This window comes from Dromiciops gliroides, chromosome 2 (assembly GCF_019393635.1).
Source record: "Dromiciops gliroides isolate mDroGli1 chromosome 2, mDroGli1.pri, whole genome shotgun sequence".
Classification (NCBI taxonomy): domain Eukaryota; kingdom Metazoa; phylum Chordata; class Mammalia; order Microbiotheria; family Microbiotheriidae; genus Dromiciops; species Dromiciops gliroides.
This window is the reverse complement of record NC_057862.1, coordinates 605,129,182-605,146,972: the sequence shown is the minus strand read 5'-3', so window position 1 is coordinate 605,146,972 and position 17,791 is coordinate 605,129,182. Positions and strand designations below refer to the sequence as shown.

The 17,791-nt window shown below is 37.2% G+C and overlaps 1 protein-coding gene across 2 annotated transcripts in view; it reads right to left on the bottom strand.

Moving 5' to 3' along the window:
• Positions 1-17,791, bottom strand: part of PIGF (phosphatidylinositol glycan anchor biosynthesis class F) — a 35,342-nt gene that overhangs the window by 8,489 nt on the left and 9,062 nt on the right. Inside the window, exon 5 of one of the 2 annotated variants that reach the window (XM_043990148.1) lies at positions 9,939-10,047. In XM_043990148.1, the coding sequence (XP_043846083.1) occupies positions 9,939-10,047 (109 nt within the window). Of the gene's footprint in view, positions 1-9,938; positions 10,048-11,846; positions 13,831-17,791 lie in introns of those variants that run through there. The other variant, XM_043990147.1, reaches the window with a different exon arrangement.

Below are 17,791 nucleotides of genomic sequence, written 5' to 3'. Positions count from 1 at the left end.
TTACATGCAACCACATTTAATAAATATTATTCTTCACCTCCTGTATCCTGGGAATAAAAACCAGAGAGAGAGAACTCTCAGGAGCTTAGCAATGCTGCAGTGAGAATTAGACAATTAGCCATTAACAGATATGTAGGTGAAGCCAGACTTCAAACTCCTTGCTCTTATTGTTTATTCCCATGTTATAAGAGTGACAAACACAAATATTGTTTTTGAAATCAGCAAATAGATGTGTTACCGTCACCAAAAGATAAAAAACGTATACATATTATGTTAGCAACAGGGTTATAAACTAAGTTGAAACTAATTTAAAATCCTAAGTAAAATGAGAAGTTCTTCCAATTAGCATCTATTTTTCACACTCAAAGATCAGGCATTTCCAAATCACTCTCATGAATGTTTTGTCTAGGAGGGGGAAATGGTGTATAACATGCAAATCAAAACACTGAAGACACTGAAAACCACTGCCTTCAGATGAGCAAGATGAACCCAAAGTTGGACCAAGTCATCTATTTCATTTAACCACAGGGTTTTAGGATCATACCTCATCAAAGGGAAATTCTTAAAAGCTTTAAGGTCTCATCATATACTTTCTAATGTTTCACTATTTTGGATGTAGATTGTGTCAGGGGCGGCTAGGTGGCGCAGTGGATAAAGCACCAGCCCTGGATTCAGGAGGACCTGAGTTCAAATCTGACCTCAGACACTTGACACTTACTAGCTGTGTGACCCTGGGCAAGTCACTTAACCCCCATTGCCCTGCAAAAACAAAACAAAAATATGTAGATTGTGTCAGTTACAAATACAAATAATTTTGCATTTGCATTCCAAACGGCCTTCTTGTAAATTATGATGAAGTCTCACTAAGCTGGTCCTGAATGTTAATGTCCTTCCACAGTGTTCACTGAAATGCCCTTTCCAGCTGGCAGGTTTCTGACTATGGGAACATATGAAAAGATGAGAGTATTGATGAAGCTTATCTTTTTCTGGTGGTGGAGCTGTATTCAATTTTAAAAACATTTATTAAGCTAATATATCTCAGGCACTCCTCTAGGCTCTGAAAACAATGATCTATGAGTATACTCATGGACAAAGTTTTTCCAGAACATTCAGGAACTTTGTATGCACATGGAAGTTAATGAAAGGGTATAAATATGGGAGATGCTGATTGGGGGTAAGAAGTAAAAAAGTCAGTCCTTAGTAACGTGGAAGACAGTAAAATTAAATAAACCTTACAGAGATCCTTAACTAAGACTTTAGTTAACTGGAGTAGTAATAAGCCAAACAATGTTTAACAGGCATGGTTACATCAAAATAAAATTGTTACTTTATCAACATGATTGTTATCTAGTCATAGCCACCACTAAAGTCCACACACTATTTAACTTCCTACTAAATGTATCCAATAAAGGTGAAATTTGGTTTAGTACAAGATATATTTAAACCAGAAAAACAGTTATATTGCAGGGTGCCCTAAGTCTTAGTGTCTGTATGGGTAAACATGTTACCTAAAAAATACATCAAACCAAGTTCATAAAATCCCTGAATACAGTGAACATAAAATTTTAGTAATGTGTCCAGATTTTATGAACCTGATTTTGATTTACATCAAAGTATTTTATACTACCTAGCACTTAAGTTTTGCTATTTTCCTAAGTTTTGGGGGAAATCCACGCCTAATAAATATTAATTGCTGTGTGAAGCTAGGCAAGTCACTTCTCTTGTAAGCCTCAGGCTACTGTCTAACTTGTAAGTTATAGAGCAAGGGTTGATCTTCATTGGCAGTTGTTTTGTCTTTGAGAATTCCCCAAACCAATGAAATCACAGGGGGAGGGAGGGAATGTAATTCCTGCAAATGAAAATGACTAAAAAATGGGGACAGTAATATATTTTTTAAATTTTGCAACATTTATAAAGAGCTTTCAAGGCTCAGAAAGCACTTTACATGTTATCTCATTTGAAACTCACAACCACCCTGTGAGATATAGATGCTACAAAGACCAATCTTACAGATGAAGAAATTGAGTTGGAGAGGTTAAGTGATTTGCTCAGGGTCACCTGTTAATATACATCTGAGTCTACATCTGAACTCAAATCCTCCTGACCCCAAGTCCAACACCATCCACCTTACTACTGGGATGCTTCAATTCAATAACAATGTTCAAATAAATACAGTAAAACTTTATTCCACCTGGGGTGGGGGGTGGGGAATGCTGTTTCACATGAGATGGAGATTTTCCCCCAAAATAGTCGAAGCTTACTCTTTATTTCCCAAATGCTTAATTTTTAAATTTTATTTATTTATTTATTTTTGCGACTTTTGAAAGCTCTTTCTAAAATGTCCAAGATTCTGAGGTTGTTTCTAGAACAGTTTTATAGACAGTTTGGGTTCTTTAGCTACATATTGTTCAGTCTTTTCAGTTGTGTCCAACTCTTCATGACCCCACTGGGGTTTTCTTGACAAAGATACTGTAGTGGTTTGCCATTTCATTCTCTAACTCACTTCATAAATGAGGAAACTGAGGCATACAGGGTTAAGTGACTTGCCCATGGTCAGTCAGCTGGTGTTTGAGGCTGGATTTGAACTCAGGTTTTCCTGATACCAAGTTCAGCACTCTATCTGCTGTACCATCTAGCTGCCAACTTAGCTACATATAGAAAGACAATTGTTTAAAAGTTAAAATGATGGACTGTGGGGGCAGCTAGATGGCGCAATGGATAGAGCACCGGCCCTGGAGTCAGGAGTACCTGAGTTCAAATCTGACCTCAGACACTTAACACTTACTAGCTGTGTGACCCTGGGCAAGTCACTTAACCCCAATTGCCTCACTAAAAAAATAAAAAAATAAAATGATGGACTGATTATCTGTTTTTTAATTACAGTGCTACAAAAGTGTGATAAAAAAGAACACTACACATAAATGTTAGAATTTATATGACTTGTTCTACAACAAAAAAAATGTAGTCATTAAACATATGTCCCAATGTCTTCAATTCTGTGAAGGTTCCAAAAACACAGATACTAATATTCATATCTTTTAAACTTGCGGATCAGTTTCTTTCAACTAAAATGTCATCTCTTTCCTCCAGTTTCCATCATACACAACACCCTGGTCTGTGTCTTGAAAGTTAGAAAAAAGATCATTTTTTAAAAAGATAAATGTCTCAAGATTCTGCAACAAAAATAACAAATTTAAGAGGGGGAAAATTCTTTCATATTAAAGTTGGTGCAATGCCATACCCACAAAACTTAAAAAACATTAGCTGCTATTGGAGGTTTTACATTAAATGTTAAAAGTTACACATGGGGGCAGCTAGGTGGCAAAGTAGATAAAGCACTGGCCCTGGATTCAGAAGGACCTGAGTTCAAATCCAGATTCAGACACTTGACACTAGCTGTGTGACCTTGGACAAGTCACTTAACCCTCACTGCCCCAGAAAGGAAAAAAAAGTTACATATAAAACAACAGGCCTAACATAATACCACCAATAAATTTCTGATTGGAGCACTGTTCTGTTTAACTGTAATGAAACAATATTTTCCAAATATTTATATCATCAAAAGATTCTGGCTTTACGTTTTTTCCAAGGAAGGAAGTTGGTATACAGCAAGTTCAAAGAACAGTGACTGCAACACTGAGGGGGAAGGGAATATGGACAGGAAAGGAAGGTTAGAGACAGAATGTAGAGAGTTTTAAACAACTAAGGAATCTATATTTTATGTTGAAAGAAATAGAGCCAGAAATTCCTTGATTAGGGGAATAACATGGTCTGACCTGTGCTTTGTAAAGATTATTTTGGCAGCTCTGTGGAAGAAGGACTGGAGAATACAGCCTGGAAGCAGAAAGACCATTAAGGAGGTTATCACAACAGCTGAGATAAGAGGTGATGATGAAGTATCTTAGTTATGGTAGTGCCATGTAAATGGAGAAAAACACAGATATGAAGGATATATATAAGTAGAAATGAAAGGACTTAGCAACTGATTGGATATAGGGAGAAAGAGAGAGGAAAGAGTTTAGAATGACTGAGTTTACTGGCCTGGTTGATTGAGAGCATAGCATTAGCCAATTATTACAAGAGATTCCAGGGAAATGATTAGAAAGGACTAAACTAGGGTGGTGGCTGCATAAGGGAAGAGATGGGGGAAGAGACTTGACAAGACTTGACAATTGATTGAGGACCATCTGAGGTTATCAAAATGGCTGATCAGAAGCTTGGGAAAGAGTATCCACTGCCTCCAAAAACAGCCCACTTGAGTTCTCGATAGCCATAACCGTCAACATTTTTCCTTACTGTGAGCTCTATAACTTCCATTCATGTTCTTGGCTTTCTGGGTCTAAGCAGAATTAAGTCCCTCTTCCACATCACAGCCATCAAATGGGGATAGCTATAATGTCGTCTTCTCTTTCCCTCCCCCACTCCAAAGGGTTCTCTCTGGATTGAATATCTCCAATCCCTCGAGTCTTTTATGGCATAGTCTCCAGTCTCCTGACCATTCTAGATCTCCTCCCCAGGTATGCTCCAGATTGCCCACGTCCTTTCTAAAACGTTACTCAAAAATGAACATAATATTCAAGATGGGGTCTGAGGAGAAAGAACACAACAGGCTGACTTCCTCCCTTGTTCTGGACACAATGCAGCCTCACATAGTATTAGCTATTTTAGCTACCGTATCATACTACTGATTCATTTTTAGCTAATAAACCACTAAGTTCCAGATCTTTTTCACACCTAAACCATTATTTAGCCATGCTTCATTTATCCTATACATATGAAGCTAAGGGGTTTTTTTTATTCTTATAAAAACTGATCTTAGGGAGGCAGTGTGATATGATATTGTAGACAGAGATTCAGATTCAAGTCCTTCTTCTGACATGATGATTGTGTGACCAAGGACAAGTAACTTAACCTATCAGGGTTCCAGCCAATTCAAAGACTGTAAGTTGCTGATCTGCTAAGGGATTTCCACATGGGAAATTTCCTAGTCTAACAATATCATAGATTCAGGCCAAGGAACAAAAAGTCATCTTGTTAAATTCAACCTAGTCTATCAAGATCCTTTTTAGATCCTGTCATCTGTCCTATTACTTATCTTTCCTAGTTTCATGTCATCTTAAAATTTGACAAGCATGTCATTTATGGCATCATACAAATCATAAAAATGCTAATAGCACAGAACCAAGGATATATCATCATAACATATTATTTTAGAATATATTCCTATGCTCCAAAAATTATTACAAATGATAATGTAAAGAGCTCTTTTGCTAATGTCTTATTCTAACTACAGGGAAAACTGGATAGCACTTTGGGAAAAAAAATGCAAACAAGCTAGAATTCTAAACCATACTTATACTTCTATATTTTAATTAATCTGTTATCTTACTGATCTGGGTACTTCCTCTTTTGATGAGTATCACAACCCATCAACACTTATGTAAGTCTTGCTCATGCTCTCTCATATATCTTCCAATGTGTTAAAAGACTTCCCCAAGTCTTACATTTCATGGGAAGCAGTGTAGCATTTCAGCGAACCCATCTGTTAGTCCCTCACTCTTACTATATGGCCAGTCCACTTTTTTCCAATCATATATTTCATATACCATATATCAAAATAAACTCCAAGCAGATAGATATCCGAAAATATTTAAAATCACATCATTAAAAAAAAGTTGAGGGGAATCAAATGTTACTTTTTTCACAATTGTAAATAATGGAAAAATTCTTAACTAACCATAGCTTGGAGCAAATATCGACTTATATGTGTGTATACATATATAATATTTTATGTATGTATGTATGTATGTGCTTTTACACCACTGGAAAAAACACATACTGAATAAGAATGACAGCTACCGACTGGGAAATAATCTTTGCATTCAACATTTCTGATGAAAATCTGACACAGAGATTGTTTCTACCATATGAAAGAATGAAATAACCCTAAAATCTGTGAGTTGGAAGGGACACCAGAGACCATCCAGTACGAGCTATACATAAAAAGGTCTTCCCCATTACAGACTTGACAAGTGGTCATCGGCCTGTCTCTCAGGACCTCAAAGGAGGATCCCGCCAAAGCTTCTCAAGGGCAGCAACTTTCCACTCTGGGATGGCTCTAGTTGTTAGCAAGGCTTTCCTGATGTCAAACCTGAATGTGCCTCTTTGCAGCTTCCATGCACTGTTCCCAATTCTTCCCTCTAGAGCCAAACAGAACCAGCCTGATCATTCCTCCTCCACAGGATGGCCCTTCTGTTATGATTTGTAATGTTGCACTAGTAGACGGAGAACCAACAACTGTAAATACTGAAGTAACAATAATTCATACACACACATATTGCTTTGGTTATAAAGTGCTTTACATCATGTGATACTCACAATAACTCTATAACACAAGTATTACAAGCAAAATTACTGCCATTTTACAGATGAGGAAAACAAGGTTGATTTACCCAAAACTGGTAGTAGATGATACAATGAAGTTTGAATCAGGCTTTGGCTTCTAATCCAGTGCAATATCTAAGAGGCCATGCCAGCGTTTTTTCACCTTCCATTACAGTATGTTAGACTCCAATAGCACATGGCACAGTTTAGTAGTGAGTCAAATACAAATCAGATGCATTACTGCTACCAATATTGCCTGTATTCAAACCTAATGTATACTGTGCATAAAGCTAAATTTAAGTTAAATAAAATAACTCTTCAAAGAATGGAATCTGACTTTTACTTCAAAAAAATTTAACTCATCACATGTTTTTTTTTTCAGACTGTCATAAGATTATGGAGTTACTTTTACACAATGCTTTATGATATGCAAAATGCTTTGTATATATCCTCTCATTTGATACTCATAAAAACAGTGCCTGCTTTATGGGGCTGTTATGTGCATTTTGCAGAGGAAACAGTGGCCCAGTCTCTTTCCCACAGTTACTATGTAACCCCAATTATAAATGGTCTCTTTTTTAAAGAGAACTCCCAAAAATTCCTTATTAAATGAGATTAATCCTCCTGTAAAATTAACAGCACGTCTAAATTTCCTTGCTCATATCCTTTTTGCATTCCTCTGGTTTTCTTCAGGGATGAATATTTGTGATACATGAAGTTCTTTAATACTGACAGAAAAACCTCCAAAATACTCAAAAATAAAATTTTGGTTACAAAGTATTTTTTTCCTCTATCACTAGGGTGAAAACATTAAAAAAATTCAAATTCAAAAATGGTTTTAAAACATCTCAAACTAACTTCATTACAGCACTATAATATTAAAAATAATTAGGGAAAGAACTTAGACATATTAAGAATCTGTCACTTAGGGGCAGCTAAGTGGCGCAGTGGATAGAGCACTGGTCCTGAAATTAGGAGAACCTGAGTTCAAATCTGGCCTCAGATACTTGATACTTACTAGCTGTGTGAGCCTGGGCAAGTCACTTAACCCCAAGTGCCTCACCAAAAAAAACAAAAACGAAAAAAAGAATCTGTCACTTACTGCTTGACGTTCCACTACTAAGGTACCTACCTAACTAGGAAGTATTTTAATCTGATATACAAATCAATATCACCAGGCATCAGCTTAGGACAGCCATATATTGAGATGGCATTCAGAGAATAATAATCGTTTCACCATTTCACAGTGTTCAATTACTACAGTTTATTTATACCCTTTTTATTCTCTTCTTAAGGATAGCAAACAAAATAAAGACATTGATCTTCTGACATCACTTGGGTACTCAGCAAAATATTTCAACCAAATTTCTACCACAAATTAACTAATACCAAAAACTTTTCAAATATAATGATGAAGGGGCAGCTAGGTGGTACAGTGGATAAAGCACCAGCCCTGGATTCAGGAGTGTACCTGAGTTCAAATCCGGCCTCAGACACTTGACACTTACTAGCTGTGTGACCCTGGGCAAGTCACTTAACCCCCACTGCCCCGAAAAAAACAAAAAAACAAAACAAATATAATGATGATGCATTTTGACAAAGGAAATAAAGAGAAAATACTAGGAAAAAGCACCCTAACCTTTCTTCTTCCAACACAAGAACAATCTTTTCTAACTATTCCTATAGATCTGATACCTATGTCATACTCTCCCCATCATTTATTTCTACTGTAAAAATAAAACAATTTCACCATATGCTTTTCTGAGCTTACAAGTTGACAGTCAATAAGCCTACAATGAAACTAAGAAAATTTTGTTCATAAGTTGTAATTAATCCTTAAGGGTTTCACTAATATTAGTCCTGGCTTTCTTCTACCTAGTTTACAGATGATAAAACTTAAGCAGATGAAAAATGATTTATCCACTTCCCACAATGGCAGCTAATAGAGTCGATGTTAGGCAATTCCTCCAATTTTCAAGTTTGCCGCTACAGTCAATCATCTTGGAACCTTACCAATTTCACCCAATGTGTTTTGTTTAGGTAGTTTTCAGTCAAGTCATCATATTTCTGAGCAGCTGGGAGTAGGTGGGGGGTAGACACAGTGGGGACCCAATTAAAACTAGGAAAGCCAAGAGAAGATGGGAAAAGGTTGTTTCTCATGCTTCTTCACAGCTACCAAAGTGATTGGCACAGAGGATAGTAATGTTACACCCAAGCTTCTACCTGCAGTCCTGAATGTCCATTGCAATTGAGGATAGGCACTGGGGAATGCCAGTTCAATTGCTCCCCTGAAATGGCTGTTAGAGTCATTGGAACATAGAATTTACATAGGTTACAAAGGGCCTCTGAGATAATAATAATTTCTCACAGGACTGAACTAAAATTAACAAGTGATATCTTGGGAGACTAGGTGACCTCCCCTTAATTCTTAGTCCTCCCTTTCCTCTACTCAAAAGCAAGGTCTCTTTGAGGGATTTCATCAAATCTCATCTGAGTCAAACCCAAGCCACAAAAGGAGCCCTGGGTAGAGAGAGATTCTTTTCTCCAGATAAGCTGAAGGACTTTACTGATGACCTTTAACCTGCACAAACCAGTTCTGGGTGGGAACTACTGTGCCACTATCAGCCTGAGGGCATATCTCTACATTTTTCCTGATGTCATCTTTACTTGAGTCTCATATCCCCTCGCTTCATTTTAATATAACCCACTTCCAAATCATGTCAACCAATTAGATTTGATTGCTATGTGATGGACCTCCTACAGTGGGAAAGGTATAAAAACCAGACCCAACTGTGAGGAAGGGCTCTTCGGTCAGAGAGACAGCTACAGACCTCATTTTATTAACAGCCCATCAGCTATATTAACAACATTATTGAATTACCCAGATACCATGTTTTTCATATTTTTAATGGTCACAATCCTCTATTTCACAGATGAGTAAAGTAAGGCAAAGAGGTGAAGGTAGTTGATCCTCTCATGATTCCTCTAGAACAAAGCTGCAGATTAAGACTTGAAGTACTTTAAATCATTTTATGAACTAAACTGCAATATGGTAGTTTAGGTTAAATATGTTAATTACAAAATATAGTTACATACTATTAAATAATACCTAACTCAAGGGGTAGCTAGGTGGCGCAGTGGATAAAGCACTGGCCCTGGATTCAGGAGGACCTGAGTTCAAATTCGGCCTTATACACTTGACACTTACTAGCTGTGTGACCCTAGGCAAGTCACTTAACCCTCATTACCCCCCCAAAAAAACCCCACTTAACTATGCCTATCTACATAGCACAAGTTTTTAAAGGAAAAAAGCTTAGATTATCCCAACTAAACCAGAATACATGATTATTTTATAAATGTATAGATGCTAACTCTACAGGAAAATATCACTCACAAATAGTAGCATAAAAACTAGAAGGAAAAAGAAAAAGATCAATTACAACCTAGAAAAAACATTAGCTGAGATTTAAATTTATAAGTACTACTTTGGTTCATTAATCTTATCTACATGCTAAAGCCACACGATCTATTGATTTTAAGGAACAAAAACTGACCTGCCATGGCCTCTCCCAATCCAACGGAATAGGAAATGCTCCAAGCCATGCTCCTATCACACTGGACAGTGTGGTGATCTGAAGACTATTATCCCAAATAGATGTAGCTCTGTAAAACACAAGCACATTTAACATTTGAAGCAAGCAGATTAGCAGCTGGAGAAACAAGTTAGCAAACAACATGAGTGAACACTTTTTATTATTCTTTTAAAATGAGGGTCTCAAACTACTTTACCATTAATTGTTAAAAATCTATAACATTAAAACAAAAACAAAAAAAGGGGGCAGCTAGGTGGCGCAGTGGATAAAGTGCCGGCTAGCTATGTGACCCTGGGCAAGTCACTTAACCCCCACTGCCCTGCAAAAAACAAAAAAAAAATCTATAACATTATTTATAAATTTATGAAAGCTAAGGCAAAAGGTCTTCAAATGATATGTCTATGACCACACAGAAAATTACTGGAAAAGATGAAAGCAGAATTCACCCATCCTAACTAATGAATCTGTATCTTACTACATAGATCAGGGTCATGGATTCCTCTGGTAGCCTAGTGAAGCCCACAGACCCCTCCTCAGAATAATATTTTTAAATAATTGAAGGAAACACTAAATTTCACTAAGAAAACTAAGATGTATTTTTTATCCATTCAAGGTCAAAGATACTCTGAAATCTATTCATGGATCCCTCCCTTTTCTAGATGTTAAATTCCAATTAGAAATATTATACATAGAACCTGAAAGATTGATGCAAAGTCAAGTGAGCAGAACCATGTACACAACAACATTGTAACAATGCATTACGGGGCAGCTAGGTGGCGCAGTAGATAGAGCACCGGCCCTGGAGTCAGGAGTACCTGGGTTCAAATCTGGCCTCAGACACTTAACACTTGCTAGCTGTGTGACCCTGGGCAAGTCACTTAACCCCAATTGCCTCACTAAAAAAACAAAACAAAACAATGCATTACAGAATGCAAAATGGATAATTTGCAATACATTATATTAAAAAGGTTTTTACACAGTCAAAACCAATGCTGCTAAAATTACAGGGAAAGCAGAAAACTGGGAGAAAGCGCTTACAAGTAAGTTCCTCTGATAAAGGCCTCATTTATCAAATACATATACAAATGAATCAAATATATAAGAATATTAGTCATTTCCCAACTAATAAATGGTCAAAGGATATAAGCAGACAAATTTCAGAATAAAGGCTATCTGTAGTCATATGAAAAAATGTTCTAAATTACTATTGGTTAGAGAAATGCAAATTATAACAACTTTGAGGTACCACCTCACAGACTGGCTAATAGAGAAAGAGAAAATGACAAATGTTGGAGGGGATGTGGAAAAACTGGGACACGTGCATTTTTTGTGGAGTTGAGAATTGATCTAACCAACTATTCTGTTTTAGTTTTTTGTTTTTTTTAGTGAGGCAATTAGGGTTAAGTGACTTGTCCAGGGTCACACAGCTAGTAAGTATTAAGTGTCTGAGGTCGGATTTGAACTCAGGTACTCCTGACTCCAGGGCTGGTGCTCTATCCACTGCGCCACCTAGCTGCCCCTCTAACCAACTATTCTGGAGAACAATTTGGAACTATGCCCAAAGGGCTATAAAATTGGACATACCCTTTGACCCAAGCACTACTAAGTCTATATCCTAAAGAGATCAAAGAAAAAGGAAAAGGACCTCTGTATACCAAAATATTTACAGCAGCTCTTTTTTGTGGTGGGCAAGAACTGGAAATTGTAGGGATCCCCATCAACCGGGGAATGGCTGAACAAGTTGTGACATATGATTGTGATGGAATACTACTGTGCTATGAGAAATTATGAACGTGTTTTCAGAAAAACCTGGTACGACTTATATGAACTGATACAGTACCAGTAATACTGTACAATGATCAACTTAGCTATTCTGAGCAATACAATGATCCAAAAGAATTCTGAAGGATTTATGATGAAAAATGCTATTTATCTCCACAGGACACCTTCAGAGAAAGAACTGGTGGAGTCTTAAAAAACTCCTCCAGCTATGGTCCTATATATCTATCTCATTCTTTCCTCAGCCAAACACCTAAAAAAGATGTCTACACTCATTGCCTATATTTCCTCTTACTCAGTCCTTAATCCTCTGCAATATGGCTTCCAAACTCATCACTCAATTGAAACTGCTCTCTTCAAAGTTACAATAATCTCGGGGGCAACTAGATGACACAGTGAATGAATCACCTAAAGCACCAGCTCTGGATTCAGAAGGACCTGAGTTCAAATCCAACCTCAGCCACGTGACACTTACTAGCTGTGTGACCCTGGGCAAGTCACTTAACCCTCATTGCCCCACAAAAACAAAAATACAAAACAAAAACAAAACAAAAGTTACAATCATTTCAATTGTCAGATCTGATAGTCTGTGTCCTCATTCTTCTAGACCTCTCTGCTGCATTTATCAGTATTGATCACTCTGTCCTTCTAGATACTCTCTCTCCTCTCTGGGATTTGATAATATGATTTTCTCCTTTTTCTTCTACCCATTATGACCAATACTCCATGTTTTTTGTTTTTTGTTTTTTAATTGAGCTCATCACCCATATCCCAACTATGGGTATTCTCTAAAGGTCTCTCCCGAGGCCTATATTCTCTACACTCTCAGTGACCACAACAATTCCCATGTGTGTAATTATAAGCTAGTCCCTGTCTCTCCAATAAACTTCAGTCCTGAAGCACTGATTGCCCATTTCAAACTGGATATTCCAGAAATTTCTCAAATTCAACATGCCCCAAACAGAAACCAACTTTTCCCCCAACCCTAACCTTATTCTAAATGTCCCTATTTCTTTCCAAATCACCACCACCTCCTAGTCTCTCAGATTTATAACTTCAGAGTCATCCTTGACTGTTTGTCAAATCTTGTTCTACCTCTACATTTCTCCCATGTACTAACCCCTTCTCTATACTTAGTTATCACCTCAGTTCTATCCTATGTCACTTCTCATCTAGAAGAGATTCTTAATTGGCTTCTCTGCCTCAAAGTCTTTTCCTACCCCAGTCCATCCTACACACTGCCAACAAAGTGATTTTCCTTAAACACAGATCTGTCTCTTTCTTACTCAGTCAAATCCAATGGCAACCTACTGCCTCTAAAAAAAACCATAAGCTACTGTTTAGCTTTTAAAGCCTTTCACAGATTGGCCCCAACCTATCTTTCCAGTGTCATTATATGTTACCCTCCCCACCCCTACTCTGATCTAGCCACACTGGCCTTCTCTGTTCCTTTATCCACAGCACCCAATTCCCATATCCTTGCCCTGGCTGTCTATCCATCATGCCTGGAATGTATTCCTTTCTACCTCAGATAATTCCTTTCTTCTTTCAAGATGTAGCTCGAGCAATATCTCCTCCAGGAAGCCTTTCCTGATCCAATCCCTCCCAACTGCCAGTGACTTCCCTCCCTAAGTACCTGGTATTTATTTCTATTTATTGTGTCTATTCTTAAATGTACTTGTTGCATTCCCCATTACAACATAAGCTATTTGAGAGCAGGGACTGTTTCATTCTTTGTACTTATATCCTCCTTACGGCTTGGCACATAGTATCAGATGATTAATAAAAGCTTGTTGTTTGAATTCCACCCAGCTGATACTAGCCATGACCATGAGGAAGGAGCTTAACCTCACTAAGCCTCACTTTCCTCATGTGTAAAACACATCAGAGAACAGCTATAAAGATTTGCCCCAGTTTGAGGCAGCCCTATTTTCAGATGTATGCATATAGCTAATTTCCTTCTATGTATAATGATGCACTTATCTCAATGGACGCAAGGAAATAGTAGTTGGCCAATCCAAATGAGTATGTAATCCAAAGCAGTACCAATGACAACTCAAACACAGGGTTGGACCTGGAATCAGGAAAATTTTAGTTCAAATCTGGTCTCAGACACTTACTATGCGACCTTAGGCAATTCATTTAACTACTGTCTGCCTCAGTTTCCTCATTTGTAAAACAGGGATAATAACAGCATTTATTTCCCAAGGTTGATATTTGTAAATCTTAAAATGCTGTAAAGCTAGCTATATTATCATCATATAAGATACTAGATGTAAAACGCTTGGTAAACTATAAGTGTTGCTTAATTATCTGCTATCATTACTAATGTTATTTTCTTGTGAAAAGAAGAAAAAGTCTGTAACAAATCATTACAATTATTTTTCTTCTCGGTCCAATTAATTCCATATCTCACTGCCATCATTCTTTCAATCCTTGTCCTCCTACGCAGTCATATACTCAATCTGTACTATTTTAATCTGCGTGTATGCTGTAGTGGGAAGAGCACTGGGTTCCAGCTTAGAGGAGCTGGGTTTGAAATTCTCCTCTGCTTACTACCTGTGTGACCTTAGACAAGTCATTTAATGTCTCCAGGTCTCAGTTTCTTCATCTGTAAAAGGAGGGGGTTAGATCAGATGACCTCTAAAGTCCCTGTGACTACTAAATCTATAATTTTATGTTTAATTACTCAGTCAGTTAGCCCCAGCTCTGTTTCACACGTACACTGTATATTTCCAACTAGAATGAAAGCTCCTCAAAGGCAAGGACTTTATTCTGTTTACCCCAAAGTACTTTGTAAAGACATGGTTCCGCACATAAGATGCTGAATAAGTGAGTGGTGAGGAGTCAATAAAGTAAACAGGCTCACTGGGATAAGAAGTCGGTCAACTGGCACTTTTGAAGTGAGCTATGTGCCAGGCACTATGCTAAGTGTTGGGGATACCCCCCCAGAAGGACTCTGCTCTCAAAAAGTTCCTAGTCTAACGAAGTTGGCAACATGTAAACAAATATGTGCAAATAAGCTATGGAGAGGACAAAGTGGGGGCGGTTTTAGACAGAGGACATTTTTAAGGAAAGATAATCTTGCAGAAATGGGACTTTAAGCAAATCTTAAAGGAAGTCAGGGAAGAGAGGAAGTAGAACTGAGGTGGAAAAGTGCTTCAGGCAGGAAATCAGCCAGCATGAGCACTCTAGAGTTAGGAGACGGACTGGCCTGTGTAAGAAACAGCAAGCAAGAAGGACAGTGTCAGTGGAGTGAAAGTATGTGAAAGAAAGGAAGGTGTGAGAATACTGGAAAGGTAGGAAGGGGCCAGGTTATGGAGGGTTTTAAGTGCAATAGTTCAGGTGTGAGGTGAGGAGGGCCTCCACCAGGGTGGTGGCTTTCAGAAAAGGGAAGTAGATATATATGAGATGTGTTGCCAAGACAGAATGACAGTTTTTATCAACAAAATCACATGGTGGGGATGAGAATAAGTAGTTGAGGATGACACTTAGTTTGGGAGCCTGGCTGACTGCTTGAATGGTGATAATTTTGATAGTAACAAGAAGGGTTTGAAGGGAAAGATGAGTTTAATTTGAGACATGTTGAGTTTAAGATGTCTACAAGACATTCAGTTTGACCAAATTTTTTTGGCAAGGTCAAATCTTACAAGTACATCATCAATAACTAAATGGAAAGGCTTACGAAAATCTCATTTCAGCACAATACTTGGATAAGAAATGGATAATTAGCCAAAGGAAATTAAAGAAGCCATTTCTAAGAAATCTTGAAGACTAACTATTTAGATTCACTTAGGCAAAATCCTACTGGAACAAATGGATGATAACCTCACTAACTTCTAAATAAAATTTTTATTTCAGACAAAAACATTTTTTAAAACTAAATGAAAATATTGTTGAAAGGAAAATTATTCACGATTACAGCTATGCCAAAGTGGAATGGGCTGCCTCAGAAAGCTGCAAGTCCTCTCTAACTTTGAGTCTTTAAGCAAAGGTTAAATGACAACCAAAGCAAAATGTTGGAGATTAGATTCTTATCCAAGTATTAAATGGATTCTGAAACTCCTTCCAACTCCGAGGTTCTCATTTAATTCCCTTCAGTTTTGCTAAAGTAGTCTGGAAACGTAATTGTTATACTTTAGAACAATGTTTGAAATCTACCAAAAGACATCTTAACTACAGCAAATGGTAACACTTTCAAGACATTTAGAAGCAATGGTAATAGTCTCAGCATTTTATGTCAAAATTTGTTCCTTTGCAGTACAAGCATGATACTAGTTTTCAACTATTGCTTAATACTACACAATAAAAAATGAAACTATTACCTTTCAAAGAATTCAAAATAACTTACCATCCTTGAACTGTTTGTAAGACTTTTGTCACCAGACTTTTTGCTTCATGTTGACAGTTTTATTGATTATTTTACTAATCTTAAATTTATATAAAATTGCTTAAAGTGGGGTGCTTGATAACAGAATTAACAAGAGCCTTTAACCACAAGATCACAAATAATTTAATATGACCATACATGAAACTTATTTGTGGTATTTAAGGCTACATATCTTTCACAACAAAAACAGACAAATTCTAGTTTTCTTTAGACAAAAGAATGGTAAATAAATCAAATCCTCAACAAAATTTGTCAATTTTCAAAAACTTTCTGCTCTTCTTCCTGCTGTCACTGGAATAATGGTTCAAAGAACTCTAAGTCTACATGGGGCCTTGGAAGCTATCTCATTCCCACAAGGAACTTTCAAACTAGTGATAAACAAAAAAGTTAATTCTATATGAAGAATATTTTAATTAAATTAACGTGTCCAACACTTCCCAATACTCCCTAACATGAATGCACTATGCTACTTCGGCTGGTCTCCTTACTGTCCCATGAACATGCCAGGGTCATTCCTATTAATGTGCCTTCTGTCTAATTATCCCTCCCTTTCCCTTTTTTAATAAAATACTGCCTCACTCTGGATCACAGACTGAGAACTGGAATGGATCCCTAAGGGCTTCTAACACAATCCTCACTTTAGATGAAGAAACTAAGGCCCAAGAGATGAAGTGACTTGCCAAAAGTTACAGAGTGTCAAGAGTAGAATGTGACCCAGGTCCTCTGACTCCAGCCCACTGCACCACACTAAGGTCTAGCTCCAGGTCAACTTCCCTCCTTAAGTTTTCCGTCATCTACTGTGATCTGCTAATCATCTGAATTTATTCCAATTATAACTTGTAGCCTTTAATTAATTATGCAGGGTGTTCCAAAAGTTTTAGTGCAGTTTTAAGCAATTAAGCCTTTAAACCCAGTGCCATTTTAATAGCTTAAAATTTTACTAGGATCCTTGGGGTTAGATGTTAGTATCTTTTCATGTATTATCTTCCAAATGGATCTAAGCCCAATGGATCCACAACAATCCAAATGGATCCTAAGCCCCCTGTGGGTAGAATGTTTAATTATTTCCTGTATCCCCTAAAACTTAGCACGTCATAAGTGTTCAATAAGTTTGATCACTGATGAAGTGAAACACTTATAGACACAGAATCATCTTCATATCCCTTTTTCTTTTCTGATAAGAATATTTCAACATCAGACTTCTTTGAAAGAAACTGAACAATGCCAGGCTGTTGTATAGTTTAGTTCAATCTCAGCAGCCATTAAAGAACACATTTCCACAGGGGAAGTTGACAGATCTTACACTCTAGTCTCCTGCTGTGAAAGGCCATAATTTAGAATCACAAAGGAATTTTGAGAATCACCTGGTTTAACCTCCACATTTTTGCAACTTCCTCGGGAATGTCCTTCTATGTCACATGATAAGTAAGCAATAGAGTCAGGATTTGAACCCCAAATACAGTGTTATTTCCTATATATCACTAAACAAGAATTTACATTACTCTACACAAAACATTTTATTTCACTCATTCCACTTTAAGGTTATAAAATGTTGTGAAAAAGAAACTACATCTAGTTGGCACGTGCTATAGCTTCAAATACAGTCATGTGGTATGTATATAAACAAAAAGTAATGAAAATAAAT